General features: G+C 50.2%; 2 protein-coding genes across 4 annotated transcripts in view; one reads left to right on the top strand and one right to left on the bottom strand.

The window, feature by feature from the left end:
• Window positions 1-1,708: 1,708 nt before the first annotated feature.
• MRPL21 (mitochondrial ribosomal protein L21) lies at window positions 1,709-19,125 on the bottom strand. Of its 2 annotated transcripts, XM_087739483.1 has the most exons (8): window positions 19,042-19,125; window positions 17,219-17,279; window positions 13,161-13,246; window positions 9,969-10,132; window positions 8,358-8,410; window positions 3,261-3,364; window positions 2,988-2,991; window positions 1,709-1,787 (listed from the first exon to the last, which is right to left on the bottom strand). In XM_087739483.1, exons 1-8 carry the CDS (start codon window positions 19,067-19,069, stop codon window positions 1,724-1,726), a joined length of 564 nt encoding a protein of 187 aa, XP_087595609.1. In that variant the 5' UTR covers window positions 19,070-19,125; the 3' UTR covers window positions 1,709-1,723. The 2 variants fall into 2 exon arrangements, with proteins under 2 accessions (XP_087595609.1, XP_087595601.1); XM_087739475.1 differs by lacking the exons at window positions 1,709-1,787; window positions 2,988-2,991 and adding an exon at window positions 2,353-2,575 and having other exon boundaries at window positions 19,042-19,124.
• Window positions 19,105-25,295, top strand: part of IGHMBP2 (immunoglobulin mu DNA binding protein 2) — a 44,559-nt gene continuing 38,368 nt past the window's right edge. For both annotated transcript variants that reach the window (XM_087739447.1, XM_087739455.1), the window contains exons 1-4: window positions 19,105-19,205; window positions 20,693-20,862; window positions 22,742-22,934; window positions 23,672-23,769. In XM_087739447.1, coding sequence (XP_087595573.1) covers window positions 19,132-19,205; window positions 20,693-20,862; window positions 22,742-22,934; window positions 23,672-23,769 — 535 coding nt within the window. In that variant the 5' untranslated portion in view covers window positions 19,105-19,131. The remainder of the gene's footprint in view (window positions 19,206-20,692; window positions 20,863-22,741; window positions 22,935-23,671; window positions 23,770-25,295) is intronic.

Below are 25,295 nucleotides of genomic sequence, written 5' to 3'. Positions count from 1 at the left end.
GAGAAGAACCGGGGATTTCTGCTTCCACTTGGAACAGCAAAAGGCTTTTTCTTTAAATTCCCCTGAAGAAAATGTCAAAAATAATCCCCTTTAGCCTGAATGCACCAGTTCAATAAAACCTGAATATTTTGCTCTAATTTTACATTACAAAATTTTCAAAACAAAACCCAAGACTTCCTGATATTGGTCGAGTTTTCCCTTCCCGCATTTTTCTCCCCCCAAAATGCTGGGAGGCCACCCTAATTTCATATAGGGTCTCACTTGGATTAGAATTACATTTCCCAAGGGCTTTTTTGGGGGGGGGGACCAGTTTTACAGATCAACTTAAGACATTTGCTTTTTCTTCTCAGTCGACACTGGGCCCTTCCTTCCCTATTTCTGAGCCTTGAAGTCTCTTGTTATTTTCAAGTGTTTCTCCATAACCGGGAAGGACAGAAAATCCCGCTCCATCCTCGGGCAGCCCAGACGTGCACGCTGGTTCTCAGCCCCAGCGCTCACGTGCCTTAAGAAACAGAGGGACCGTGAGGTTTCCGGTAAAATCGCTTCGGCTGGCAACGCTGCCTCCGCCGCGGCCTGCGAACAGTCTGTAACTGGGAGGCAGTCGCTGCCACGGTCCTCGCGCCAGCCTGCAACACGTCGCCACTCGCCGCTGCTGCCGGGATCGGAACCGGAGCTGCCTTTGGGAGAGGGGGAAGAGGTGGGAGATGATTGCTGGAGGAGAGGTCCCCCTGCCGCCTTCCATGTGCGAGAGCTTGGAAACAAGGATGCGACGGCCCCAGCTGGTCGCAGAAAGGGGCCTGCCTTCATATTACCATTAGCGGTTTAAAATCTAGGTGTCCAACCTCCTTGTACAGTCAGCGGAGAAGGAACAGCATCTCCCAAGAGCTGTTTGTGCCAGACCATCCTCAAGGGGAAGAGATGAGTCAGCCGCTGCAGATGACCATCTCTCTCCAGTGACTAGAGAACGAGCTTAACCCAAGCATGCCTGGATCTTTCTCCAGCTGAAGACAAAATGCAGCCTGAACCATTGAGCTTGCCATTTATGGCACCCACAGTGATCTCCTGAAGGTTTATACCGACTCGGGAGATTGGAAAGACGAGACAAGACCCAGCTATAGTTACGTTCAAACCCAGCACTTCCTTCAGCACCAGGCTGTGGGCAGCCTCGTCCTGTGCAGAAGTCGCAGCGGGGGTGCGTAAGGACACCCGTATGCACTCTCCTCCCGACTCATTTGAAGCAAGGTGTTCCCTAGAGAAGGGACAAGGTGAGCGGGGCCCACTTACCGCCGCTCATGGTAGCGGTAGGGAATCCGACAGCCACCCTGAGAGCCCGCTGGAAGCTCTGGGAAGCCCCTCCTGGCTGTTACTGCAGCCCAGAGACACACGCAGACCCCGGCTGGGTAAGCCCGCTGAACCCGGCCTTCCACATGCTGCTCAGTGAGTGACGGTGCTCGACTTGCAAAGTGGAGAGAAAACACCGAGATCTAGACGTGAAAATACACTCAGTAGGCCAAGCACCAAGTCTGTGGAACAGGCATGAAATCACCCCCGAGCCACTGGTATCTGTTATTGTGATGGTATTATACCCACCACTTATTGCTAGGCAATAGACTCTGGCTCACCTTTAAGAGGGTAAGTTCTCAGCTGCGTCTCCTGTTGCTGATCTTTAAGAAGGATTTTCACCACTTAACACGGATCTGGGAGCAGATCTGGGATCCTGCAGTCATCTTGTTTCACTGCGCTCTTCAGCCCCACGCCTGCTGTGGGCCACGCTGCACCCCAGAGTACTCCCCGAAGCCATACAGTGCCAGGAACGGCGTGCACAGAGCAGCAGGGCTTTCGTCAGGAGCGCAAGAGGGGCGGGGGGCAAAATTACACTTCGCACTCTTAAAAAACACCTCACCTGTTTACGGTGAGGTATCTGCAGCCTGTGGAGGGCAAGGAGTGCTTCCAGAGGGCAAACCAGCCCACCCAAACATGCCGCCTCCCTGCTAGCCCTCCGCGCGCTCGCGGTCCCAGGGCAGGGAAACTCGCAAGGACACGAATAACGAAGTGCAGCAACGGGCTCTTTAAATTGCCTAATTATACACACAGATTCTGCCTCCCCGGCTCAGAGCCTCCCCCTGGGACGGGGAGGCGGATGGCCCTTTGCTTCCACAACCAGCGAAGCCCACGGTATTTTTAAGACACAGCTGAGAGCCTGAATTCGTGAAGTACAGAGAGAGGTGCGCAGGCAAAAGCAGACCCAGTTGGCATGAAGCAGCTTGACAGCTAGCAATGGATCCTGGCTTGTTTAAAACTCCTGAGAAATAAACACCATCACGGCTGAAATAATAGTTAAAAAAAATATTTCATTTTGTTTTGTTTTGTTTTTTTTAAAGAAAGTACATATAGATTTCCATTTCCAACAACAGCAAGAAGTCCAGAACTTTCCAATGACAAGGCAGTTTTATTTCCATAATTGCCTAAAGCAATAATAAACCCAAGCCACACGACACCCGATCAATCCATCATGACAAACAGGGGAAGATTTCTATGGTGTTTATCCGAAGGACGGTCTGTGGGGTCACGATGACTGAAAAAGAATGAAAAGAGGAAAAAAAGAGGTCAGGTGAGAGCACAAACCTGTTGCGTATCTTTCGGAAGGCTCCCGCTGGCTCACCTAAGTTAGCCTAAGGCACGCCGAGGCGCGACGGCCCCTCGGAGGGGGTGCTGGCAGATGCTGCCACGTGGGCAGGACAGCTGTACACCGCTGGTACGGCATGAACGAGCTCTAGGCAGAGCTCCCGTGGGACTGGGTCAGGCTGGTCAAGGTTTTAGCATCCGTTCCATAAAAAAAACAGTCATAGTTTTTCTCTCTCTCAGTCCCAGCTGAGGAGGGGCAGGCAGTTGGCAATCAAAAAGCCTGCCACAGGATACTTGTTACGACTTGTTAAGCTGTGATTACATATCCAATATTTAAGGCTTTGGAAAGAGAACAGGATTGCTTTTCTGCCCAGGATATTTTTTTTCAGCAAGGTCTTTTGGAAGGCTATCCAACAAAGGGTGCTGGACCAAGGGAATATTAAGTCACCATGCTCCAGATACAGCGGGCCCAGCCGGGGCAGCAGCTGGGAAGAGGTGCTGTGCCATGAGGGGGCCTGGGGACGTGGCGGACGAGTCTCCTTCCCCAGGCACCACCCTTGTGCCGTGATACCTCCCCCTCCCGGATCCAGCAACAAAACAGCAGGGAAGGAAGCTCTGCATTCTTTTCATCTTACTTTTCTTCCTTTGGTAGTTGTGCCTCTTCCAAAAGCGCATGTTAATTTTTGGCCATGACTCCGTCTTTTCAATCACAGTAGCCTCCACACGGACGAGATCTCTCCTTCAAAATAAATTTCAGAAGTATCACTTTTTCATTATTGACATTCTCCTCTTACCAATGAGCAGGTTTCTGGGGAAAAGCGACGCGCAGATAACACATCCCGCCTTACAGAGCCCCGATCCACAGGAGCTACAAAGTCACCACGGAAGGAGGGAAATCTGCCAGGCTGTTGGCTTCATGGTGCAAAACCCAAAGCCTCCAGGTGCTGTACGTGGATCAGCCAAGCGATGTGATAGTTTGCAGGGCAGTACCTCTCTGTCATGTGAGGGATAAGATCAGAAACAGCTACGGAGGCAGCGGTAAGACAAACCTGCAGGAACTTGTAGGATTACAGTAAGATAAATTCCCCTGGCACATTCACATCATCTGATGTGTCCTACTTTGCTCACAGTACACGTTAAACCCAGCCGTGGCCCCTTCTCCTGTGCTATGCTGGTCACCGCTGAAGTCCTCCCTCCTTCTGTAAAGCATCACAGAGAGCTGGAAGAAAGTCTTCTCACCTTGCTCACCCGAGTAACTCCTGGCAAAGGCCCAGGGAAAGGAGATTTGGCCCACTGTTTCCAGCAGAAAGCACAGCTAATTGGCTGCTGGAGCAAGTCACTTCTCCTCCCGCATGCCTCTCTCTTCTGCCTCCCACTCGTGGTCTGTCCTGCTTGTTTACCCCAAATTGGAAGAGAAGACGGGGACTCGCTGAGGACTTCAGGTACTGCTCCCTGCCCCGCAGCTGGCGGGGCTCAGGCTGAGTGGCAAGACCACTCAAAGACTCAAATTATTTCTAGATCTCATTTCTACACATGGAAATTCTCAGCAAGTAAACACCCTCCCTCCCCGAGGATGGAGATGAAGAGAAGAGCATGGCCTGTACTTCCTTCGCAGGTGAGTAAAATCAGAGAGTGATTCGTCCCTCCACATTACCTTGCAAACACACCTCCTGCCCACCCAGGGATGCTGCAGAGCTCCGAGAGAATTCCCGCTGAAGTTAGAAAAAAGAGCGCTGGGATTTCTAGCTGCTCTCTGAAAAACGCCAGAGCTGGAAAACAAGGGGGTCTGAAGCACACGCTGGAGGACCAGCTACCTGTCTGCACAGCAGCTCCTCTCTGGGAAGATAAGTGCCTCCAGACAAGAGCCAGACTAAAGCTTTGGAAAGCATGGTTTTAATCAACAGCCACGACGGAGGAGGAAGAGACACTCTTTCATGCAGCATCCCTGCAGAATACTATTAAAAACTCATTAGCATGCTCACTTTGCCGCCGGAAGACATTTAAAGAACATTTTCCTGACAAACGACTCTGTCTGCACTTAAGGGGGGTAGAGGGGAGAAGCCCATCTAGCCTAACTGTTCCAGCAAGGTCACTAGGAGGCCAAAGGCTTTGAGCCATTTACCATCTCTCTTAACATTTACTCTCTGGGGTGTAATATATATCGGAGATTGAATCCTTGAGGGAGGAGGGAAGGACAGCCAGAGGAGAAAACCGATATATCTGCATTAGTGACTAGCCCAGAAGCAAACAGACCTAAGATAATCTAGATTTTAAGAGATCACTGGGTCTCCCTGACATCCCAGCTAAAGGATGTTATCCAGATCCAGCCCAGCGACAGGACCCAACAGCACTACTGAAACACACAGCAAGCTTTGCAGCGCTCGGAAAGAAACCAAAAAGTGAGCTGTGCGCCGGGGGCTGGCCGTGTTTTACCGCTCTGATTAGGGACGTAGACTTTCTGGGTCTAATTCCTGCCCACCGAAGGCAAAAAGAAAGCTAAACTCCCACTGACTTCTCCCAGGCTTGGACTGTAAAGGCATGTAAGAAACTCAGTAACGATGATCACGTGGGAAAACTGGACAGCGGCCAGGCCAGATAGTGACCCAGTCCCTGCAATGTCCGTGCTGCTCTGGGGAGAGCCAGGGTCTGCGGCAGCACAGCAATCCCTGATACAGCTCTCACCGCCGGACCACGCTAGCTGTCCTAGGCCTTGAGTAGCATCCAGCCAAAAGGAGAAACACCGACACAGATCTGGAGATAAGTGTGTCCCCCCGCATTGCTCATGCATGTTGACATGCTTTCAAGCAAATCTTTACGGGTATTGTTGAGACATAGTTGAGTATCGAAGCATGGCTTCACTCTGCAAGACAAAGCTCAAGGCCAAGAGGCCCTGATGAGCCCTTCTGTTGGACAAAGCACTAGGTCCTGCTGGCTGAACGGCTGAAGCACAGCAGAAACCAACTTGCTGGTGAAGTGCACATGAACAGAAAAGTTCTCAGCAAGAGAGCTCAAGGAAAAAAAAAGTCCTTATCAAATGTTTTAGGTATGACTGGAATGTCCATAAAAATAAAAAGGGGGTCACACATTTCCCAGAGCCTGACACAGACAGTCAGGCCTGCTGCTTTCAGCAGCAAAACGTTTCAAGACAAAGCACATCTATCAGACTCTCGCAGGAGGCAAGAAAAATTCACGCTGAAATCTCACAGATTTAAGTTGGGCTGAAAGCTATTGCATGAAGCAGATCCAGACAGCCTACAGGCCCAAAGGATCGTAACTCTTCGAGGCGGTAATTTCAGCTGACAGGCTCGCTTGCTCCCTGCAGAAGGTGACCGAATCCCAGCCTGGCTGTCTGGGAGAACAGGTCCAAGGCCCTTTGCCATTTCACTGAAGCCACTGCAAAAACGGGCAGATAGGAGGAGAAAGAGCAGGGTTCATCTAAAGGAAAACATTCCCATCAGCTGTACTTTGTCTAGAAATAAGCTAAACTTTCTCATAGAGGCACTATTCATTTTACTCAGGTCTAAAATAGCTGAGGGCACTCAGCTGATGGCCTGCAATGCAAACTGGCCCGAGGTTATTCTCACTTCTAATCACAGCTTTAAAAGTGCACAACAATTTCTGCATTATACAGCTAAGCAAAGTACAACCGCATACTGCTTGATACCCTTGTGCCAATCGACCAGACAGCAAGTTGCCTGAACAAACACAATCCCCAACAGATTCCAGAGCAGAAGCCAGCTAGAAGTTCCCAGAATAGCCTCTGCCACGCAGATATGTTTTGTTGCACTGTTGTTTTTTAAGGCTTTAGAGGAGTGTCATCTTGGGAGGTATCCGACTGCTACAGAAAATTAAAACATGACCATCTGTCCAGAACAGGACAAGTTCCTGCCCTCCTCCGAGTTTGAACAGGGAGTGCAGCTGTACTGAACTGTCTTACGCAGACACTGGTGCAAGCATTCACGGATGTGTTTACTTTTAAAACAACAGAAAAACCAAACCACCTTTGTTTGCATCCCACCTCTTATCTCCCCTGCAAAATGTTTGTGGCTTAGGCACGACTGGGAACTATGTGAAAGATCTGGAGCCCGCGTTGCGGGTGACACGCTGGGTTCTGCTTTCCTTTCCTCAGTCCATACCGCAGAGCCGGGACTCGGGAGGTTTCCCTCCAGCTGGGAGGGAGGGCGGCACCTCTCCACCAGCCTTTCATTCTGCCTGCTCAGCCGCCTCCTCCTCCCAGAGTTACTGGAGTTCAAGCTAACACTGGCAGATGTGCGGTGTGGTCTGCTTCAAGCAACTGACACCACTTTCCACACATGTAGAGCACTTGCAGGAACCAAACAGCTGTTTTTCTTCCTGTCCCAGAGCTCCTGGGTCTCGAGCCACACGCCAAGTCCCGCACGCAAACTGAGCGGTACACAGAACCACCCCAGGGCCACTAGTGGAGAGAGCCAGGTGAAGGATGGTGCTCCTGAACTGCCTGACACGGCATATCCCCGGCTGCAGAACCTGGGCTCTTATTTGAACTTCTGCAAGATGACATTTCTAGTCCTAATAATGAGATTCCCCTTCCTAAAATCTTTTGCAACTGCAATATCTGGCAATAATTCAAAGACTCCTGACATTCTGCTATTCCAGATCTATTTGCAGTACCGTTAAAAGGACTGGCAGCCCTCAAAATCCTGCCTAACACCGGGAACCCGAGGCAGTTCAGCCAGTGCAACTGAAGTCATGTTATCAACTGTACAAACATGCTACAAGTCACTCTCAAATAGCAACAGCCCCCTGGTACCACAGAAAGCACTCTGAAGTGAAACCAATCTGAAACCATGTGGTATTTCTCACCAGAACCTACAAGCCACCAAGAAATAGTTCTCTGACGTACAAGTTCCTCCTTACCTGACCACCCTCTGCCAAAGTTGCTGCAGTTCAAGCCAAGACCTAAACGTGCTGTTCAGCCTGCAACCAGACCACAGCCAGGGCTTCCACTCTGAGCACCTGCGACCCACCTTATCTTGACTTGCGTTTTACTACTAAAACCTCACGTCCTGGGGAAAACAATAGCTCATGACTTTGCTTCTGGCTCGTGCTAAGAGCCGAGCAATAACGCCTGGTCCGCACACCACTGCCCTTTGGTAACGAAAAGGCTGAGGAGCCAGGTGTTCTGCCAGCGCGTACAGCGAGGCCTGCAGCACTGGGATGGAGATGGGGCCAAGGGGGTAAACGCCTGCTCCCCAGTTCTGTGGCTGCTGGACTATGTGACTAGGAGGAAGGGAAAATTAGGAACACTAAAATGAAGATTAAGGCCTGCTGGGTTAAGACAAGGGCAAAAAGAAATGGGTTAAAAAAACCCAAGTCAAATTAAGGGATTAATCCAAGATGACTATCACCGAAATTAGGGTAAGGGAATAAAGATGTTGAAGAGCAAGATCTACTGCTAGTTTGTGCAAGGCTTATACCATGACAAAAAGATCCAACCCAACAGAGGTGAATACCCTACCGTTACCTTAGAAATGGGTACTGCTGCTCTACTCTGGCACTGTGGCAATGGTTAGAGCCAGCAGAGGCTGATGAGCTGCTTTTATTGGGGACTCTTTCAAAAGGCACAGGGCTGGGAAAAAAGCTAGTGCTGATAAATCCAGGTTTCTCTTCAGTTTCGGGGACTGTAGGAGCCCTGAAGCTACAATTAAGTATAAGAATCGTCTTGAAGATAATTCTTGTATGAGCTATCTTACCCCAGGAGCGGCCTTCCAATCAGCGTGAAGTCATCAGCACCAACCAGCAAAACCTATGGAAAATAAATCAGACATATATCACTGGTTCATTGTCCCAGGAGAAACGCAAACAACATCTTCCAAATTCTACAGCCACCACGAAGGAGTCAAACTGCTTAAAACCAGGCCTTTATACATTTCAAACCTGCCACTGTTACTAGAGAGGGATGGTGGGGAAAGGCAGCTAACAGGCAAGAAACAGATTCATTAAACAGTCTTCCAGGAGAGCTTATCCTACCAGAACATACTTCAGAAGTATCTTTCATGTTGATCAGAACACACTGAACCTTCCTGTTCTGGCTCACCAACAGTTGTAAAAGGCAGGAAAAGCAATACAGGGAAGAAGAAGAATATGCCTTGTGTGGCATCTGAATGAATGGCAGCTCCTAAAATCATTGGGTTTTTACAGCAATTGCCACATATCCCAGTAGAGAAAGACCTTCCTCATTCTCCTCCGTGAGGCCTCAATTGGGCAATAAAGAAATGAACATCTCGGGGAGGGGGGGTGGGGATTCACCACCCAGGGATCAGCCCTTTTGTTTCGGGGCATTTCAACCCCCTGCCCGTCTAAAGGAGCGGGCAGGACAATAGAAAGGATATTGTGAAAAGAGGCAGCATTTCTTACAGCCTGCCTCCTTCCCCCCACTAATTGTACGGCAGCAGTTAAACGCAACGTATAAATGGTCATAAGATGTTCTGACTTTTGTTTTAGGCAGATACTTGCCAGTGAAATCCCCAAAGGATTATGGTGGTTAGGAAAGTTTTTCACCTTCTTCACTCCCATCTAGACCTTTGCATTCCTAGCTGGCTGCTCCATGCAAATCACCCCTCTCTGTTGTACACAAGGATGCAGGACACAGCTGAAGGCATGCCTGAAAAGCTGCCTCAAAACTGGACTTCAAAGCAATGGATGAGTAGAAAAACTGCCCGGCTCTCCCTAACTGCTTCCTTGGCTCCAACAGTCAACATTAAGATTAAGCCAACAGAATCCCACTTCATAATCTTTCATTTAAGATTCGGATTAACGAGCCTCTACAAGTTGCTGCTAGTTAACCAAAGCTAAGGATAAAGCTATTGAATTGCATCTTGGCAATTCTCCCCTACAGGCACCATCCCTCTCCCTCCACCCAACACACTCAGCCTGATAAGGATCTTGCAAAGCACTGAGCAGTGACAGTCCCTCTGGGAGCACTGCAAGTATTTTGGGTGTTGGAGGCTCAAGGTAAACACAGTCTTCAGCTGCCATCTCTAGAATCAACAACTGTAATTTTCTTTTTTTGGATGGAGTTAGTACAACAAAAATCTGTCTCCTAACAGAGTCTGGCACGACTCATTACAACCCCGGTCAACAGAAATCACAATAATGTTATCGCTAACAGAGTAACTGGAATTGGAACAAAACTAAGGCAAAGCAAATAGCTGGAGTAAGAATGGGAGAGCCGACGGGAGCTCTTCAGGACGTGTTTTTAGAAACTGGTTATGGGTTTTGCCTCAAGGAGCGCTCGCAAGCAATCTGCTCTGGCCCCATACACAGCATGGCATCACAGGCGCTGCGGAAGCATGGCACATCACCTTTTCCATCCGGATTCGGTCTCCACACTCAGCCTCCAGTACATTGTCCATCATAATCAAGTCTTCACTGGTTATCTTCCACTGCTTGCTGGCAAAGTGGACCACAGCAAAGAGCCTTCCGTACTGCCCCGCTGCGATCATCTTGTTCACCTTTTGTACCACTTCTGTTGGCAAACAGCAGGGAAGGAATCAGTGTAGAAAACCCAGCAAGGAGCGAAGAGCTGTTCAGAATGAATTCAGCCACACTGCTCTCCCACCAAGACTCTTATCTTCCGGGAATCTTTAAGCAAGGATCAACAGCAATGTTGTTTCCTACGGGGTGTGAGCCTCCCTTTCGTAAACTTAATGACCTACTTGTATTTTAGTTGCTGGCAAACCCATGCTTAAGTAAACACCTAATATATACTGTACGGCTAATCCAAGACTTGACTTCTCAGCCTATTTCTTAGGCATCCTAAAATGCACTGTATTCAGATATAAAGCGTTCCAGAAAAGAGCGCTTGTCCATGCATCCAACATCTGGACGGGAGCTCCCCTCCATTTCCAGAGGCACTGTGTAAGGCACGCAGGAACATCAGGAAGAGTCTGGCAAAGCACACAGGCAAAAGGGCTCCAACATACCAACAAAGCCTGGCCTGAGAACTCGTACCTGCAGCAGAGGCAAGAGAGACCTCTCCCTCACTCTCTTCCAGCAAATCTCTGCCCGTAGGCACATGCACGCAGAGCAGGTGCCCGGAGCAGTACAAATCCCAGGGACGAGGTCCTGCACATGAGCAAACTCTGTTTTCTGTGATCAGCTTCCCATGCAGTGAAGCCAAAACCAATTTTTATGGGAACATCAGAAGGTATTAACGAGTGCCATTCCACTGCCAAATAGCAGCTTTTCCACGCTCTTGAGCTGGTCAGGAAAAGAACAAATTTTCTATAACTGGAAAAATAGATTTTCTTCATTGTCCTCAAAAGTAGCTGAATCATTTTTTCTTGGAATGTAAGCAAAACAACATCCATTTGGGACAGACAAGAATTTAGCAGCCAGTCAACCCAAACCCAGCCCTTACAGGAACACGCTGAAAGTGTCCAAGTTTCAACCCAGCAGATGCAAACTATTAAAGGTAGATGTAAGAACAGAAATTATTTGCAAGGCAGTAGCTGCTGCAGTTCCCACTAGGATGAAGAGTTTATCTTTTGTGTTGCTGAAATTGCCGTCCCAGAAGAAAAATCCCCTGGGTACTCTTTTCTCTGATTCACAGTGGTCCACTACAAGAAGTCCAGAGAAAAAATACAACCCCCTTCTCTTTGTTATGCCCTCAACGGCACAACGGGTACAATAAATTTCTTCCCGCTCTAAACTGCTGCTCTAGGTATATCAGCAGTCCTGCGGTCAACATTTCAAAATGAAAATTTCAAAATGCTGGCCTACAATTTTCTCTTAGCCAAAACCATGCAGAGGCATGCTCTAACAAGGGTTATTTCCTCGTCAAATTTCAACTTTCTGCCCTGGGGCTTTCTCATCTTTTTGTAACCAAAAAAGGTACATTTTCTTCACTGTGCTTGGGTTCTGAAGTTGTTGATAACTCTTCCAAACACCTCTACTGACAGGAAACATCAACTGATGTTACCATTTGATTGTTAGGGTGCCTTGTATCTCAGCACCGTGTGGAGCAACCCTTCCTAAAATATCCGTGGCTGTTTCCATAGCCAGCAGGAAAACAGAAGGCAGAATTCACATGCTCTCGCTGTCATTAGCTTTGGATAAGCACAGCCAGGAGGTAACGATGCAAGCTCATAAACAGCAGGAGGTTACAAGGCAGGGAAATCACAGCAGCCCCGAGGATCCCATGTGAATCAGCCAGGGGAACATGGGACCCTGCTCACCACAGGGCTTCAGCAGATCCAGCTGAGCAGTTTATGGTTCACTACTGGGTCAAGTCAGGCTCCGGGACAGAACACTCATCTGTCACTTCAGCAATCCCAGGAGCGCAAAGGAGATAAAAAACAGGATGAAAAACAACCAGAGAGGAGACCTGGAGCAGGAGGCTCTCTCCAACGCACATCGCTCACAGTTACGAACACGCTTCAGGCAGATGATAGCAGACTATCTGCAAAAAGGTGGCCACAACTCAGCTTTTCTCCTCTCGCTCTCTCCTTGTAAAACCACTCCTCTCCTTTACTTCCTGGGTCTCCCACCTAAAGCAGCGAAGTCAGGTGCCTTTCACAGACGCCCCGGGGGCTAACGCAAGGAGACAGCAAGACTGCATATACACAGGAGCTCATTGCCTGCATGAAGCCCACAACTCCTAATTGCCACCACCACAGCAACTGCAGAAGCAGCTCACCCGCTGGGGCTCATTACTGCCTGGTTCTGGGAGACATCCTGGATACGTGTTGGCTTCCCCACAACCGTCCCTAGCACGGTCTGGACGACAACAGCCCCACCTGGGCAATACGAGGCTAGACACATGCCTCATTTGTATTTGATTTTCACATCCCCAACTGCCAGGGGAACCTGTGTCTGGTTGCAAGTGGAAGACCGACACGTTCTAGTAAGGCTAGGCAATAAGGATGGCTGCGAAACAGCTATGGGCACTTCACTCGCTGACTCGGGGGGCTGACCACTGCACGCTCCACGTGCTCCTTTCAGGAGGACCCGTTCAACGGTCCTGACTAGATGTGGGGACAAGAATGTGTTCGCAAACATTACGTCACTGCCCAGCTGCTCACTGCCTTATGTCACACCTCTGCAGCTCTGTGATGTGCCCACCATCCAACTGCTTATGCTGGCTCTAGCGTTCTGGTTTACGCACTAAAATACACCAGCTCTCTGATGTGCCCACCATCCAACTGCTTGTGCTGGCTTCGGCTTTTTGATTTATCCATTAAAAGAAAAATAATTGTTTTCTCCTGTCCAAAAGGCTTGTTTCATGCTTTAGAAAGCAACATATCACATCAGGTAAGATTCCTCTGGGAGTGCTACAAGCTGTCATAAACTAAGGAGACCTCATATTCTACCCATATCTCCAACACCACCAGCTGGAGCACAAGTCCAGTGACACTAACACATGCCAGAAATGAGACGAAAATGCAAAGAACAAAAACTAGCTCCAATCATTGAAGACACTCATTTATGCTCAGTCAGGCCACCAGCGGCAATACTGGAGTGCCAGTCTCCCCTCGGATACGCGAGACCATTACCTGCATGAAACTTCGCTTCTTCTACTGGATCTGGAAGTTTCATTTCAGGCCATGGGGGTGAAGTCAGAGATGTTTTGGCAACAAGCCTGTGAACGATAAGGTAAGAGTCACTTGTGGCACACAGATACTGTCAAGAGATGTAAAACATGAAGAGAGGAAAAAAGGTACAACAAGCTGGAGAGGGAGTAGAAAGCGGTTTTTCTCTGGGGGAGCAGAAGTTGTACAGGAGACTTAATGATTTGTCAGTATGAAAGACTTGACCCAAAGCCCATGTGGGCCAGAAGGCCATTTCCCACACATCACATTTCACTTTGTAGCAGCTCATGGGCAAGGCGAGGTTTTCTGTCCTGGTCTTAAGCATTATGGAGAGGGTGGCAGGCAAGGCCAACGCCATGTTACCTCCCTAGGACTTAATCCCATGGAGGACACTGGATATGGCAAAGTCCCCAGACCTTCCTCCCAACACCTGGCAAAAGCACTCCAGAAGGACAAGAAATGCTGCGAAAGTGCCGAAGCTGCAGCCCCTATCAGGCGGCTGCTCAAAAACATGCAGAAAACACTTGGCCTCATTTCTGAGTTCAGCCTGCAAACGCTCCACCACACACAGTCGCTGCTCCCAGGGCTGAACGTCATTCAGGTCCACCACGAATTGCAGCAAGCTTAAAGCAAAAGGGATAAATGCCTCAGTGGTTGGTTTGCTTTACTCCCATCCTATCATAAAGTTCAGTATGGGGAAATTGATTTATTTTTTCCCCTTTTTCTGTTTGTTTGGGGTTTGTTTTTGTTTTATTTACTTCCCACTTCAGAATGTTATTTGAAATCCTTTGAAACAAAGGAAGAGTGCAGGAAGAAACAGACTGGAAATTAACCGAAGATCCACGCGGGCTAGGTTAGCTCTCGTTCCTGACCTTGAGACCTGCAGCTGGATGTGCTAGTGGTGAGCGAGCTCGGCGACCACCGGTGACTTTCTACCACCTCGTTTATACAGACTGGAATTTTGTCACCAACCCCAATGGAACGAGACCTACCTTAAGCCTTGCTTACACCTGAGTTTTGGATAAAAGGCTTTTGTTAAGCTTTTCCAGGTATAGATACAAGCTACCTCCAGCAGAGCTGAGAGGCTGAACGCCTTAATGCTCCTCAGCCCACTTCAGCACCAAATCCAAAGCTCTGAAGTTATCGGGTAGCGGGGAGCATCCGGGAGGAGGCAACGTGCCTTTGATGGGGAAGAAGGGCTAACGAGCATTCTTAAACAAGCCTCCAGCGCTACACATGAATGACTCACACGCATCCTTTTTTCCTCTGGGTTTTGAAGCTCTTCTCTGTTAAATAGATAGTTTAGAGAGGGCCTTAAGACCACAGCTGGGTTCTTTGCAGGAGAGTTATGAGGCTGCTCTTCCTTTGTCACTTACAGCTGCACTCCCTGAATGGCAATAATAACGGCTTCTCCCACCCCCAGTGCGATTCAGCGTTTAACTCCACAAACATTTAGCTCAAAAGCCTCTTCTGTGCTATTAGCACCTCTGTCTGCAATCGACAATACCACGCTGGGTAGGGACTAGCAGAGGCGCCCAACAGGACTTCTCAGGCCCACGCCTATCTGGGTTCAGGCTGGCCACAGACGGGAGCAGGAGCGTGCGCTGTCCCACGCCCAGCCAGCCAAGCACAAGTGTCGTTTCTCATGATGACTTTGAGCACCAAGATATTCTACTAAAAGGTGCAAATTAAATCCTTATTCTTCTTGAAAGGGTGGCTTCCACTGTTGTGATACAGCGTCGCTTTAATGACATCTCTTTTCAAACACTCTGCAACTACACCGCTGAGACAAGAGCCTCTCTGTTTCCAGACATCGCATCAGTCCCTGAACACCCTCCCAGTGCCCAGCCCGGGGGACTCCCCAGCATCACAGACGTGTCCCTTTGGATGCTTTTTAGTGTCCCTAAAGGATGCTCAGCACTCACACAATTGCAGGAGCAACCACAGCTCAAACTGCACCAGCACCTGAATGACAAATTCTGTGCAGAAGACATCTTACCTGAAGCCTGCTCTGCTTTCTATACTTAGATGTTGCTCTTTACTTACTGAAAATGGTATATGGCTGGCACAACACGCGTCGCCTTCAGTTTAGTGAATAAACTGGGGGCCTGAAGGCAAGCAGGCTACAGTATGGCTACAGAACAAAAGACTGAAAACCGCCCGGGGCGTTTCAGCTAGCAGCCAGCAACATGTTCTCATTAGCTGTCATGGTGGATTCTTTCTGTTTTTCTCAAGATTATCTCTGGGAGGGATCCTCTGCCTCAAAACTGAACTAATTCCTGACCGCCTCAAGCCCTGTACAGTCAGTACCGCAGGTATTTGCATGCACACGCCGCCTTTCTTGACAGCGGCACAGACAGCACTAAATCACGAGAACCCCGTTCAAAACATCAGAGCTGAACAGCAATTAATGCTGCTCAAATGTGCCACAGGGTGTTAATTCAAAAATGAAACACTGTGCGAAACTCACAGTGTGAGTTTGAGTGGAAAAAATGCAAATGGCACTTGCTTATAATTAGCTGTTTTTCAAGATCTCTAGGACAAGGAGCAACGACAAGGAGGACCAGAGGCAGCTGTTTACATCTCTGCATAAAAGCCAGTTACAAAAACGATTGATTTGTTCCCAAAGAACTGGAGAGAAAAGCACCACTCTAAGCAGGGACAGTACTTCAGTACTTCCATCAGAACTGCGGTACACGCTCCAGGGGGCAGGGAAAGGAGGCACCAGTCCATCCTGCAGCATTCAGGGATCATCCTGAGAGATGCCAAATGCCTTGACTCGGAAAGAGACACACGACCGAAAGGCATCAGATTATAGTTCCTTATTAAGCAGGAATCCACAATAGCACAAAGAGAACTTTAGATTTAAAGAGGAGGGAGATTCACCCTGGGTCTCCATGAGACGACCAGAAAGGTATTGGTTTCTGAAATTTGAAGAGAAAGGTGCTGCTCAGTAAACACCGTCTCCATCACGAATGGGAAATTCAGAATTTCCTGTGCGCTCAGATCCGCGCTTTCTATAAATAACACAGGATGCGCAAACTGCATAAAATATTCAGGAAACAACATCAGATGTCAGTGAAAGAAGGCAAAATTAACACAACAGCAGTTGTGTTTCATCAGTTTACTCTGTAATGCCCAGCAATGCCTCTCAAAGGGCTTTAATTTAACAGAAACTCCAAGCACTTGCGAGCAAGTACGTAACCACGAGCACCAAGGCTTCGTGGGTCTGTTGCGGGGTTTAGTAACAGCGCTGGGCGCTGCGGCACAGAGGCAGAGATCCAGACTGTGTTCCCACACGCTTGGGGACCAGCGCAGAGGGAACGAGCAAATCTTGCCATTTTTCCCCGATGCCGCTCACCCGAGTTCTCTATTTCTGCAGTGTCCCCTCCTGGTTAAAGCAAGCAGCAGCACAGCCTGCAGCTCTGCCCAGGCACCTCTGCCTGAGATCCCAGCAGGGGAAACAAAATAAAGACACAAACAAGCAGCTCTCAAAGTGCTGAAACAGAAGAAGCCTGAAGTTCCCTGGCTCGCTGTATTCTAACGCTTGGGCTGTCGAGCACACTTTATGAAGATGGCAGTACAAGTTCAGTATTTATCAGACATCAGAGACTCCAGGCAGGAGATGAACCTTGCCTGAGGAGCCGACTACCTGCCCTAAAGAGACGAGCGCCAGCTGAAGCCCTTTCTGCAGTTGAGGAGCTTGCAATGTCCTGACTTGAGCGGCTTCTCTGTTGTCTACTACGGGCTGAGCCCACACTGCGGCCCTTTTCTCAGCAGAGGATCTAATTATCTGTCTCTAGACTCTGCTGCTTAATTTCACAAATCAACGGAAGCATCCTTCTGGCAAAGGTGACTGAAGGTAGGCAGAGAGTCCAAAACTTATTGGGAAGCGACAGACCGACAAAGTGGTCAGACAAGCCTCCTGTCCAAAGGAAAACCAAGCTGCCCTCCCCACCCCCACCAAGGAAGGTCAGCATTTCAAGGTGCAAAAGACAAAGCAGAAAGTCATTTGACATTACCCTTGCTGCGGTGACGTGCTCTGGGAACTCTGGTGCCGTACTGCAGATGAAAGCAAGAAGGCTAAAAGGGAAAGAGGGAAAAAAGAATTAAAAATAAGCAGCAACTGCTGGGCTTTTAGTCCCTGGCGAGGCAGCATTACGGCAATGCTGAAGTGTCACAGCGCCGGTCAGCTTCGTGGTACCATTCTTCTGCCTGTAAAAGCTTTGTTCAGTTTTATCATGAGAAGCAAAGGTAAAGGGGGAAGCAAAACAAGATACATGATAAGAGGAAGGACCCATCAGTTGCGTGCAGCATTGCAAGAGAGCACAAGAAAGGCCTCCCGCTGCAAACACGCTTATTTCAAGTGACACTTCCAGCTAGACACAACAATTTAATATGGATCCACTCAGAGCATCCCACCTCTTTTGGAAAACAACGTGACCGAAAGGCAGAGGGGAGGAACACGCGGCCTGAAGAACACTGTGCTGCACTCTTTTAATTCTGAGGACCAACCGACTCTGCCAGAAGGATCCTTCCCAGCCCCCGGACCCTCAGAAAGGGGAGGGGAGCTATTACACAACATTTACCAGGTGACTCTCAGCAACTTCTACTCAGCCTTACAAAGTGCCCACTTGAAAAGGGAGAAGGGAGACAAGGCGCACTGCCAGCCACTCACTGGCCGTTAGCTCCCAAGCAGACACCATGATGCCAAGTGAAACCCGGTGAACGGGGCAGGGTCAGCAGATTTGCTTTTAACCCTCCTGTGTCTGGGTTTTCACCGTCCCAAGCACACCTCTTCCTTCTAGACAGGAGGAGCGGAGGAGCTACGTAGCCGAACAAGTAACGACAACGGAAGACGGGAATTAGAAAAATGCATTCATGCTTTTCAGAGTGACATATACACGAGCTAACGCTCACCGAAACAGCGAAGCTGTGTCACCGTTCCAATACACAAATATTCAAAGAACAAGTGGCTTACTACAACTTAAATTACACTCTGAGTGTAGGTTCAGCACTTTTTGGAAAGGAGCTGGCCCTGCACAGACTGTTAATTAGCAGAAAGAGATGAAGGCCTAAAAACACGTGCTCGGGGATTTACCCCTGTGTTCTCGGGGACAACAATACGCTTTCTGGAACAATTTGCTTAATTACAAGACAGACTGTGCACAGCTTCTTTGCAGGAACATCACCTCTTTCACCCCCCAGCCAAAGCACGACCAATACCAGGGACTGGAAAGACCTCTTAAAACCAAACGTACTTAACCACCTCGCTTGCAGAGGCTGCGGCTCACCAAGGTCGCACTCAGCCGGCACAGAAACCAAAGCCAGGGCCCCGAGCCCCCAGCCTGCTCCCGGGGCCAGCGCCCTGCCAGCTGCCCAGCCCAGCGAGGCAGGGAGGGGTCGATGGAGTCCCTACACCCCCCCCACCCCCTGGATTTGGCTGAAAGGTTCATACCAGGCTAGAAAAAAGCTGTAAAGTTAATTCTCCTTTTTGCTAACGGTCACCCCCCTCCCAGCTTTCTGGCTGCTCCACGGCTGATACTGGCGAAGACCTGAGTCGCTCCTCTTGTGCTCCGGTCACCTCCCAGGCCTTCCCCCACGGGGATAACCCAGGGCCAGGGGCCGGCCGCGGGCTGGAGCGCCTGCCCTGCGCGGGGAGGCCGCGGGGGCTCGCCGGGCCCGCGGAGGGGCCGGGGCCCCGGCCCCGGGGGGAGGCCGCGGAGGGGCTGGGCCGCGCCGTTCAGACTGCCGGCGGTGGAGACCCTGCCCCGCCGCCTCCCTCCTGCGCTCCCCCGGCCGGAGCGGAGCTCGGAGCGTCCCGTCCCGTCCCGCCCTGCCTCACCTGCCGCCCGCCGCCCGGCCGCCGCCATCGCGGTGACCCCGACCCCCGCCCCGGAAGTGGAAGTGCCCGGCGGAGCGAAGGGGCGGGGCCATGGCGGCGGAGGCGGCGGAGCGGCACCTGGAGCTGCTGCGGGAGGAGCGGGAGGCCGAGCTCGCCGAGAGCAGGTACGGCCGGGCCGCCCGCGGCGGGGAGCCGCAGGGCCTGCTGCCGCCGAGAGCAGCCCGAGGCACCGCTCCTGGCCAGGCCCCTGGCCACCTATGGGAAACCCTGACGGGCCCTGCTGGCACCTCTGGGAAACACTGCTAGCACCCCTATAGGGCCTGCTGGCACCTCTGGGAAACACTGCTAGCACCCCTATAGGGCCTGCTGGCACCTCTGGGAAACCCTGGCAGACACACCTCTGAGGGACTTGTGTCACCTATAAGAAGCCCTGCTGACTCACTCCTATAGGAGCTGCTGTCACTTAGAGGAAATGCTGCTGTTCTCGCTCCTATATAACCAGCACATCCCAATAGGAAACCCACCCTATAGGGCCTGCTCTCACTCATGGGAAACCCTGCCGGACTCACTCCTCTAGGACCAGCTCATCCCTGTAGGAATCCCTCTTAGACTTAGGCTTTAGGGCTTGCTGTCACCTATAGGATCCAAGCTCACACCAGCAGCACCTTGGGGCTCCCTGTCTCCTCCCCCAGACCCCGGGGGGTGCTGGGACCCTGCAGCCCCCCCAGCCCTGCCCTCCTGCCCTGGGGCTCCAGCTGAAACCAAACCCCACCTGGCTCACCTGGGTTCGGGGTGCCGGGGCGGGCGGGGGGATCACCAGGCCCCTGGGTCGCGTGGGGCCGTGCCAGGGCTGCAGGCACCCCCAGCTCTGGCGCTGGTAAGGCCTGGCCTCACCCAGCCCCGAGGACGCTGAGTGCCAGGAGGAGGCTGTCCCACAGCTGCCTGAAGTTCCCTGACGCTTCAACTCCCTACAGACCAACCTACAAACCAAACTGGGGGACTAAGGAGAATAAACCTGGGGGATTTTCCTTTTTGTTTTGATCTATTCAAAAATAAAGACACCCCCCCGGGTGAGGCCGTGGAGCAAACGCAGCTGCTGCAGCAGACTTTGGGCCCAAAGGACAGCAGTCTGCAAAGCTACTGCCTGTATTTTGTGCCATAGTCACTCGTAGCCTGCAAGTCTGTGCCAGACCCGCTCCTCTTCCCCGTGCAGCCACCTGTGGGATGCTTGTTGGAGGTTAGCACAGCTTCATGTAAAAGAATGGTAAATCTTCCATTTTAGCCCTTATATGTGATAGGAGAAAATTCAGGTTATTCTCTCCTGGGTCGTGGGACGTGGGTAACTGGGCAGGTCCTTCCTTTTCACACCCGGACAGGAGAGGGGAAAACACACAAAACCAGATGTTGCATCTTCTCCAGGCTCTGTGAGCATCGCCCTGTTTCTCAAAATAAGCCTGTGGAAGCCAATCTAGTTACATCACTACAAAGCGATCGTGTAAGCCAACACCTCAACAAGCTGATGTCTCTTTTGCCACTGTCCTTCCCCTTCTTTCCCATCTCCTCCCCCTGTCTTTTTCTGTTTTGTCATCTGAAGCTTTCAATCTCGGCTTCAGTCCAGCAGATGTTTTTCATGCCTGTGTGTGGTTTCCAGGGCCTGGCAGGAAAGCGTCTCCCTGAAGGAGCTGCAGCGCAGAGGCGTCTGCTTGCTAAAACTCCAAGCTGCCAACCAGAGAACCGGCCTCTACGGACGGCTGCTCGTGACGTTCCAGCCTAGGAAATACGATGCAGGTGCCGAGCTGCCCTATAACAGTTTCGGGCCTGGTAAGTGATATTCCTGTCGGTGCGAAGTAGAGTAAGAGATGACCGATGTCTTCTTCCTAACATCTTTCTAGTGTGATGTTTGTAAAGAGTGAGCAATTGATGCAAAAAAGGAAGGGAGAAAATGTTGTTGCTACAGGTTGAATCTAGAGAAAAACAGCCTCTTTTTCCCTCGGCTTGTTACAGACGTGTATGTTGCACCAGAAAACAGTGCTGGTGATTGAAGAGCTGGCTTTCCTCCTTCTGAATCCATAAAAACAAAGCCTTGGTCCCTTGTCATTAAGGATTTTGTGGCATTCTTTGTACAAGCCAAAGTGTTCATGCATATGTCTTGCGGGAGGTAAGGAGCTTTTGTCGCTCACACTTTAATTGCCAAATGGAAAGTGGATTTTCTTTTTCCTTCCTGAGTTGCCGTATTTCTCCCCTTCCCGGTACTGTTACTTTTGGCGAGGAAGAGAAAGAAGTGAAGTATGTACCATTATTAGTTGACACGCCTGCGTTTCTGTTGGAAGTAAAGGTACTAGAGAAACACAGAGTCACCAGCACGTCAGCCGGTGCCCTTTTCACTTGTGTCTCACCCTCTGCTGTCACTTCCACGCAAACACGACCAGGAGTGTCAGAGCTGAGCTGTTGCCGGTATCCGAGGAAGGCGAGGACGCTGCCTGCCATGCTGTAACCGGCTGTGCAGGCTTACCCCTCGGAACTTGGGTTTGACACTGAAGTAGTTCCAAGTGAGTCTGCAGTATGCTCTCTATTTTTGGCCTGCAGAGACCCTTCTTCTCTTTTCCTTAGGCAACAAGGATATTGCCTTGCACTCTCCAAAACTGGTCCACAAGAGAGAAGCTGGCTGCACCAGATCACTTTCTGGTTTCGTTTAGTAATTTTCTTGGTTTAGTTTGCTAGATCATTGAGCTTGCTAAGCAGGTGCGTCACGGGGAGCCAGACTGTGGCTGACCCCGGTCGCACGATGGTGCTGTTTTGAAGTGTGTTGAAGTTCGGTTTGTTGGTGCGTTCTTTGTCACCCAGGCCTCCAAGCTGCTGGCCTTTGAAATTAAAATGACTCGTTGCAGATTGGGGTCACAGCCTCGGCAGCATCTGCCAGTGCTCTTCAAAGAGAAATAACATTGCTGTAGCAGTAAATTATTCCTGGGATGCAAGCATTTTAATGTAAGAGCTGATGGACCTTTCGGAGGAAAGCTTCCCGTAGTTTGTACATCTGAAATTTAATACTCGGTGGATGTGAGCCCCAGCTAAGTTACAAACTTAGTCAGACATCCTGCTCAAAATCTCCATTTCGCCATTACACTGTGTAATTCGACTCTTTCGTTGTCTCACAGTGACTGTGAAAAGCTGTAGCGAGTCCTTAAAAATCTCTGGTCTTTCTTAGTTCTGCTGACTGGCATGCAGCGGTCATCTGGGGGCACATATTGTCATGCAGACCCCTCGGCTATTATTAACACATAAAATGGATGTCAAATGGTTTGTCTGAGAGTTCAGAGAAGTCAGGTCTGCATGAAAGCATGGTGGCTTTCTGAGCAGCTGTGGCTATGGAGAGCACTGCTGGCCTCCACCCCAAGACCTGTGGTGTGCGGAGCCCTGAAGTCAGCTGGTTTATTGCTCTCTGGTGTCTTCTCACTGCTAGTTGTCCTTTTGTCCCCTCTTGCTGTGTGCTTTCTGTCAGCTAAGAGAAGGATATTCTCCTTCGTTTATGGGCTTGACACAAATTCTGACCTTGGCGAGAAAGACTGTGCTAGAGCTGTGGGTGGTGTAGATGGTTCTGCTGTCTGCACTGGCCCGTGCTTGGTTGCTGGGCTCCCCAAAGGAGCTTCTTTTCAAAATGTTTGCCCCACTTCACGCTCTCTCTTCAAACTTGTCTTTGCAGGGGACATTGTGGGCCTGTACGATTCAGCTGGCCAGGGTGATCAGCTCTCCACCGGCATTGTAACCCGTGTCACCTCCAAAGCAGTGACCATTGCCTTTGAGGAATCTCGAGATGGCATGCTGAGCTTGGACCGAGAGAGCTCGTACCGCCTGCTGAAATTAGCCAACGATGTCACCTACAACAGGCTGAAAAGGTAAGGGCCACGGGGCTGCAGCTCACCTGCGGTCACTCTGCTCAGGAGTGCAAAAGGCAGTTGAAAATTGCTGAGTTTATTCTGGAAAAGCTCTTCTGAGACAGATCTCAGGTTACTTCACTGGGCTTGGTTTCTTTCCTTTCCTATCTTATTCCTCTTACTCCTACAGCAGCTCCGCTTAGGGGAGGCATCCACCTTTTGGATGTGCCTTTCTTTTTCTGCTAGCTACTGAGGGAGCCCATACTGGGATAACTCAATTGGATGTGTTATGCTACAGTGTCACAACAGCCTAGATTTATCTACCTGCTGTCTGGTATGGTCCTGCTCTTCCCTCTTCCTCTCCTGCCCCTCATCCCACACTCAGCTACGTATTTTGGTCCTGTGTTGTATCGCTTCTGGTACTCACTGGATTCTGTGTAGAGCCTTTTCCATCCTGGCAGGAGAAGTGTGTAGCTCTTTGCTGAATTAATGTGCCGAAAAGGCTCGGCACAAGGTCTGACTGCGTCAAACTGGAGTAGTAGCAGAAAGCGGAAGCCTGGCCAGCATAAGCGAGGTGTGTGCAAGGGCTGGGGGATGCAGCAATTAGATGGGATTAGTCTGTTGTGGGGTAACATTTTTCGGCTTTGGAAGAGTTGAATCTGTGCCCACAGTCTTCCGTCACTGGGCCCTAAGGTGCACAGGGATCTCTGAAGGAATTAATGCTGTGCACATAACCTGGCTATCTTCTTCTTTGACAGAGCTTTAAATGCACTAAAGCAGTATCACAGCGGTCCAGCCTCTGATCTGATCGACGTCCTCTTCTTTGCTTCTGATCCAAGCACATTCAGTGAAACAAGTAAGGATGCTTCTTTATAAGACTTTATAGCAGACTGATGGCAGAACCTTCACAGCCAAGTACATAGAATCAATTAGGTTGGAAAAGACCTTTAAGATCGAGTCCAGGCGTAAGTCTAACACTGCCAAGGCCACCACTAAACCACGTCCCTAAGTGCCCCGTCTCCCCATCTTTTAAACAGCCCCAGGGATGGGGACTCAACCACTTCCTGGGCAGCCTGTGCCAGTGCTTGACAACCCTTTCAGTGAAGAAGTTTTTCCTAATGTCTAACCTAAATCTCCCCTGGCACAACTTGAGGCTGTTTCCCCTTGTCCTATCGCTTGTTCCTGGGGAGAAAAGACTGACCCCCCCCGGCTCCAGCCTCCTTTCAGGCAGTTGCAGAGAGCGATGAGGGCTCCCCTCAGCCTCCTCTTCTCCAGGCTGAGCACCCCCAGCTCCCCCAGCTGCTCCTCCCCAGCCTCGTGCTCCAGACCCTGCCCCAGCTTCGTTGCTCTTTGGACACACAAATACCTTGGCCAGAGACATGCAGAATCCCCTGCCTGCCATCCATCAGGGACACATCTGCAGCAAGGCAGATCTACTGTTTGGCAGGCCTTTTAGCCAAGCCTGGCACCAAAAAGCATGCACCGAGACCGGTACTGGTTTTAGTGTGCCTTAGCACGTGAAGCTGAGAGTTACGCAGGTGGAGAGCTCTTCTGGGTGGACTGCTGAGAGCAGTGATGTTGCTGCTCTCATGCCGGTTTTAAGAAAAGATACGGAAAGTTGTTGTGGGGAAAGCAGGGGGGAATCTTCACTCTCCAGAGCGATCAGTGAAGCCTGAGCTTCCCTGCCCACAGGATAAGGGCTCTGTGCTCTGTCCCTGCCCAGTTAGGAGGGTGCTCACCTCTTCAGATGTCACATCTGACAGAGTCAAAGAGCCAGAGCCTTAAACGATGACTCTGCAGGCATTTCCCACACTGTGCTGCCATCGCTCCTCTTCCAGTCCTCCCAGTCCTGTCTCTGGGGCTGCCCAGCTGAGAAGGGTGCTCGTGGTCTCTCAGTTCAAGACCCATTCTTTGAAATTGCCCATGGGAACATAAATAATTCCGATCTTTGCGAAGTTTTTATCCACACCAAACATGCAGCTTGCTTTGCTCCAGGAAAGGCCTGAGTATTGAATGTCAGTAATAAGTGGTGTTGCAACTGGCAGCATTGAACATTTACTTTTCATACTGGTTTATGGGTCACTGGACACACTCTGCTCATGTAAAGACCCTTGTCATCACTGAAAGAGAGACTATTCAGCTAGCTAATGCTCACTTTTCTCAGAGTGTACCAAGTAAAGCTGAATTCTGGCATAAAACAAGCAGGATTTGTGATGGGGGAATTTGCACACATTCGTGAGTCTGAAATTCAATTTAGTTTATGAGGCATTTCTTATTTGCTTCCTGCCCCAATCCCATCCATAAACTTAAAAGATCAGAAACTGCCAGCGCTGCTTCTATATTGAAAATCCAATAACTCTGCCTTCATGAGAATTAAGTGAA

Source organism: Nipponia nippon, unplaced genomic scaffold (genome assembly GCF_047370975.1).
Source record: "Nipponia nippon isolate SJK-2023a ecotype South Korea unplaced genomic scaffold, ASM4737097v1 scaffold_10, whole genome shotgun sequence".
Lineage (NCBI taxonomy): Eukaryota > Metazoa > Chordata > Aves > Pelecaniformes > Threskiornithidae > Nipponia > Nipponia nippon.
This window is presented reverse-complemented; position numbering and strand designations above follow the sequence as displayed.

Excerpts from the sequence above, each read along its gene's own strand:
- MRPL21 (XM_087739483.1), bottom strand. The coding sequence starts at position 19,069 with ATGGCGGCGGCCGGGCGGCGGGCGGCAG. Across the intron at positions 10,133-13,160 it reads AGAAGCGAAGTTTCATGCAG|AAGTGGTACAAAAGGTGAAC; the intron begins GTAATGGTCTCG and ends GTTTGCCAACAG. Across the intron at positions 8,411-9,968 it reads ACCGAATCCGGATGGAAAAG|GTTTTGCTGGTTGGTGCTGA; the intron begins GTGATGTGCCAT and ends TATTTTCCATAG.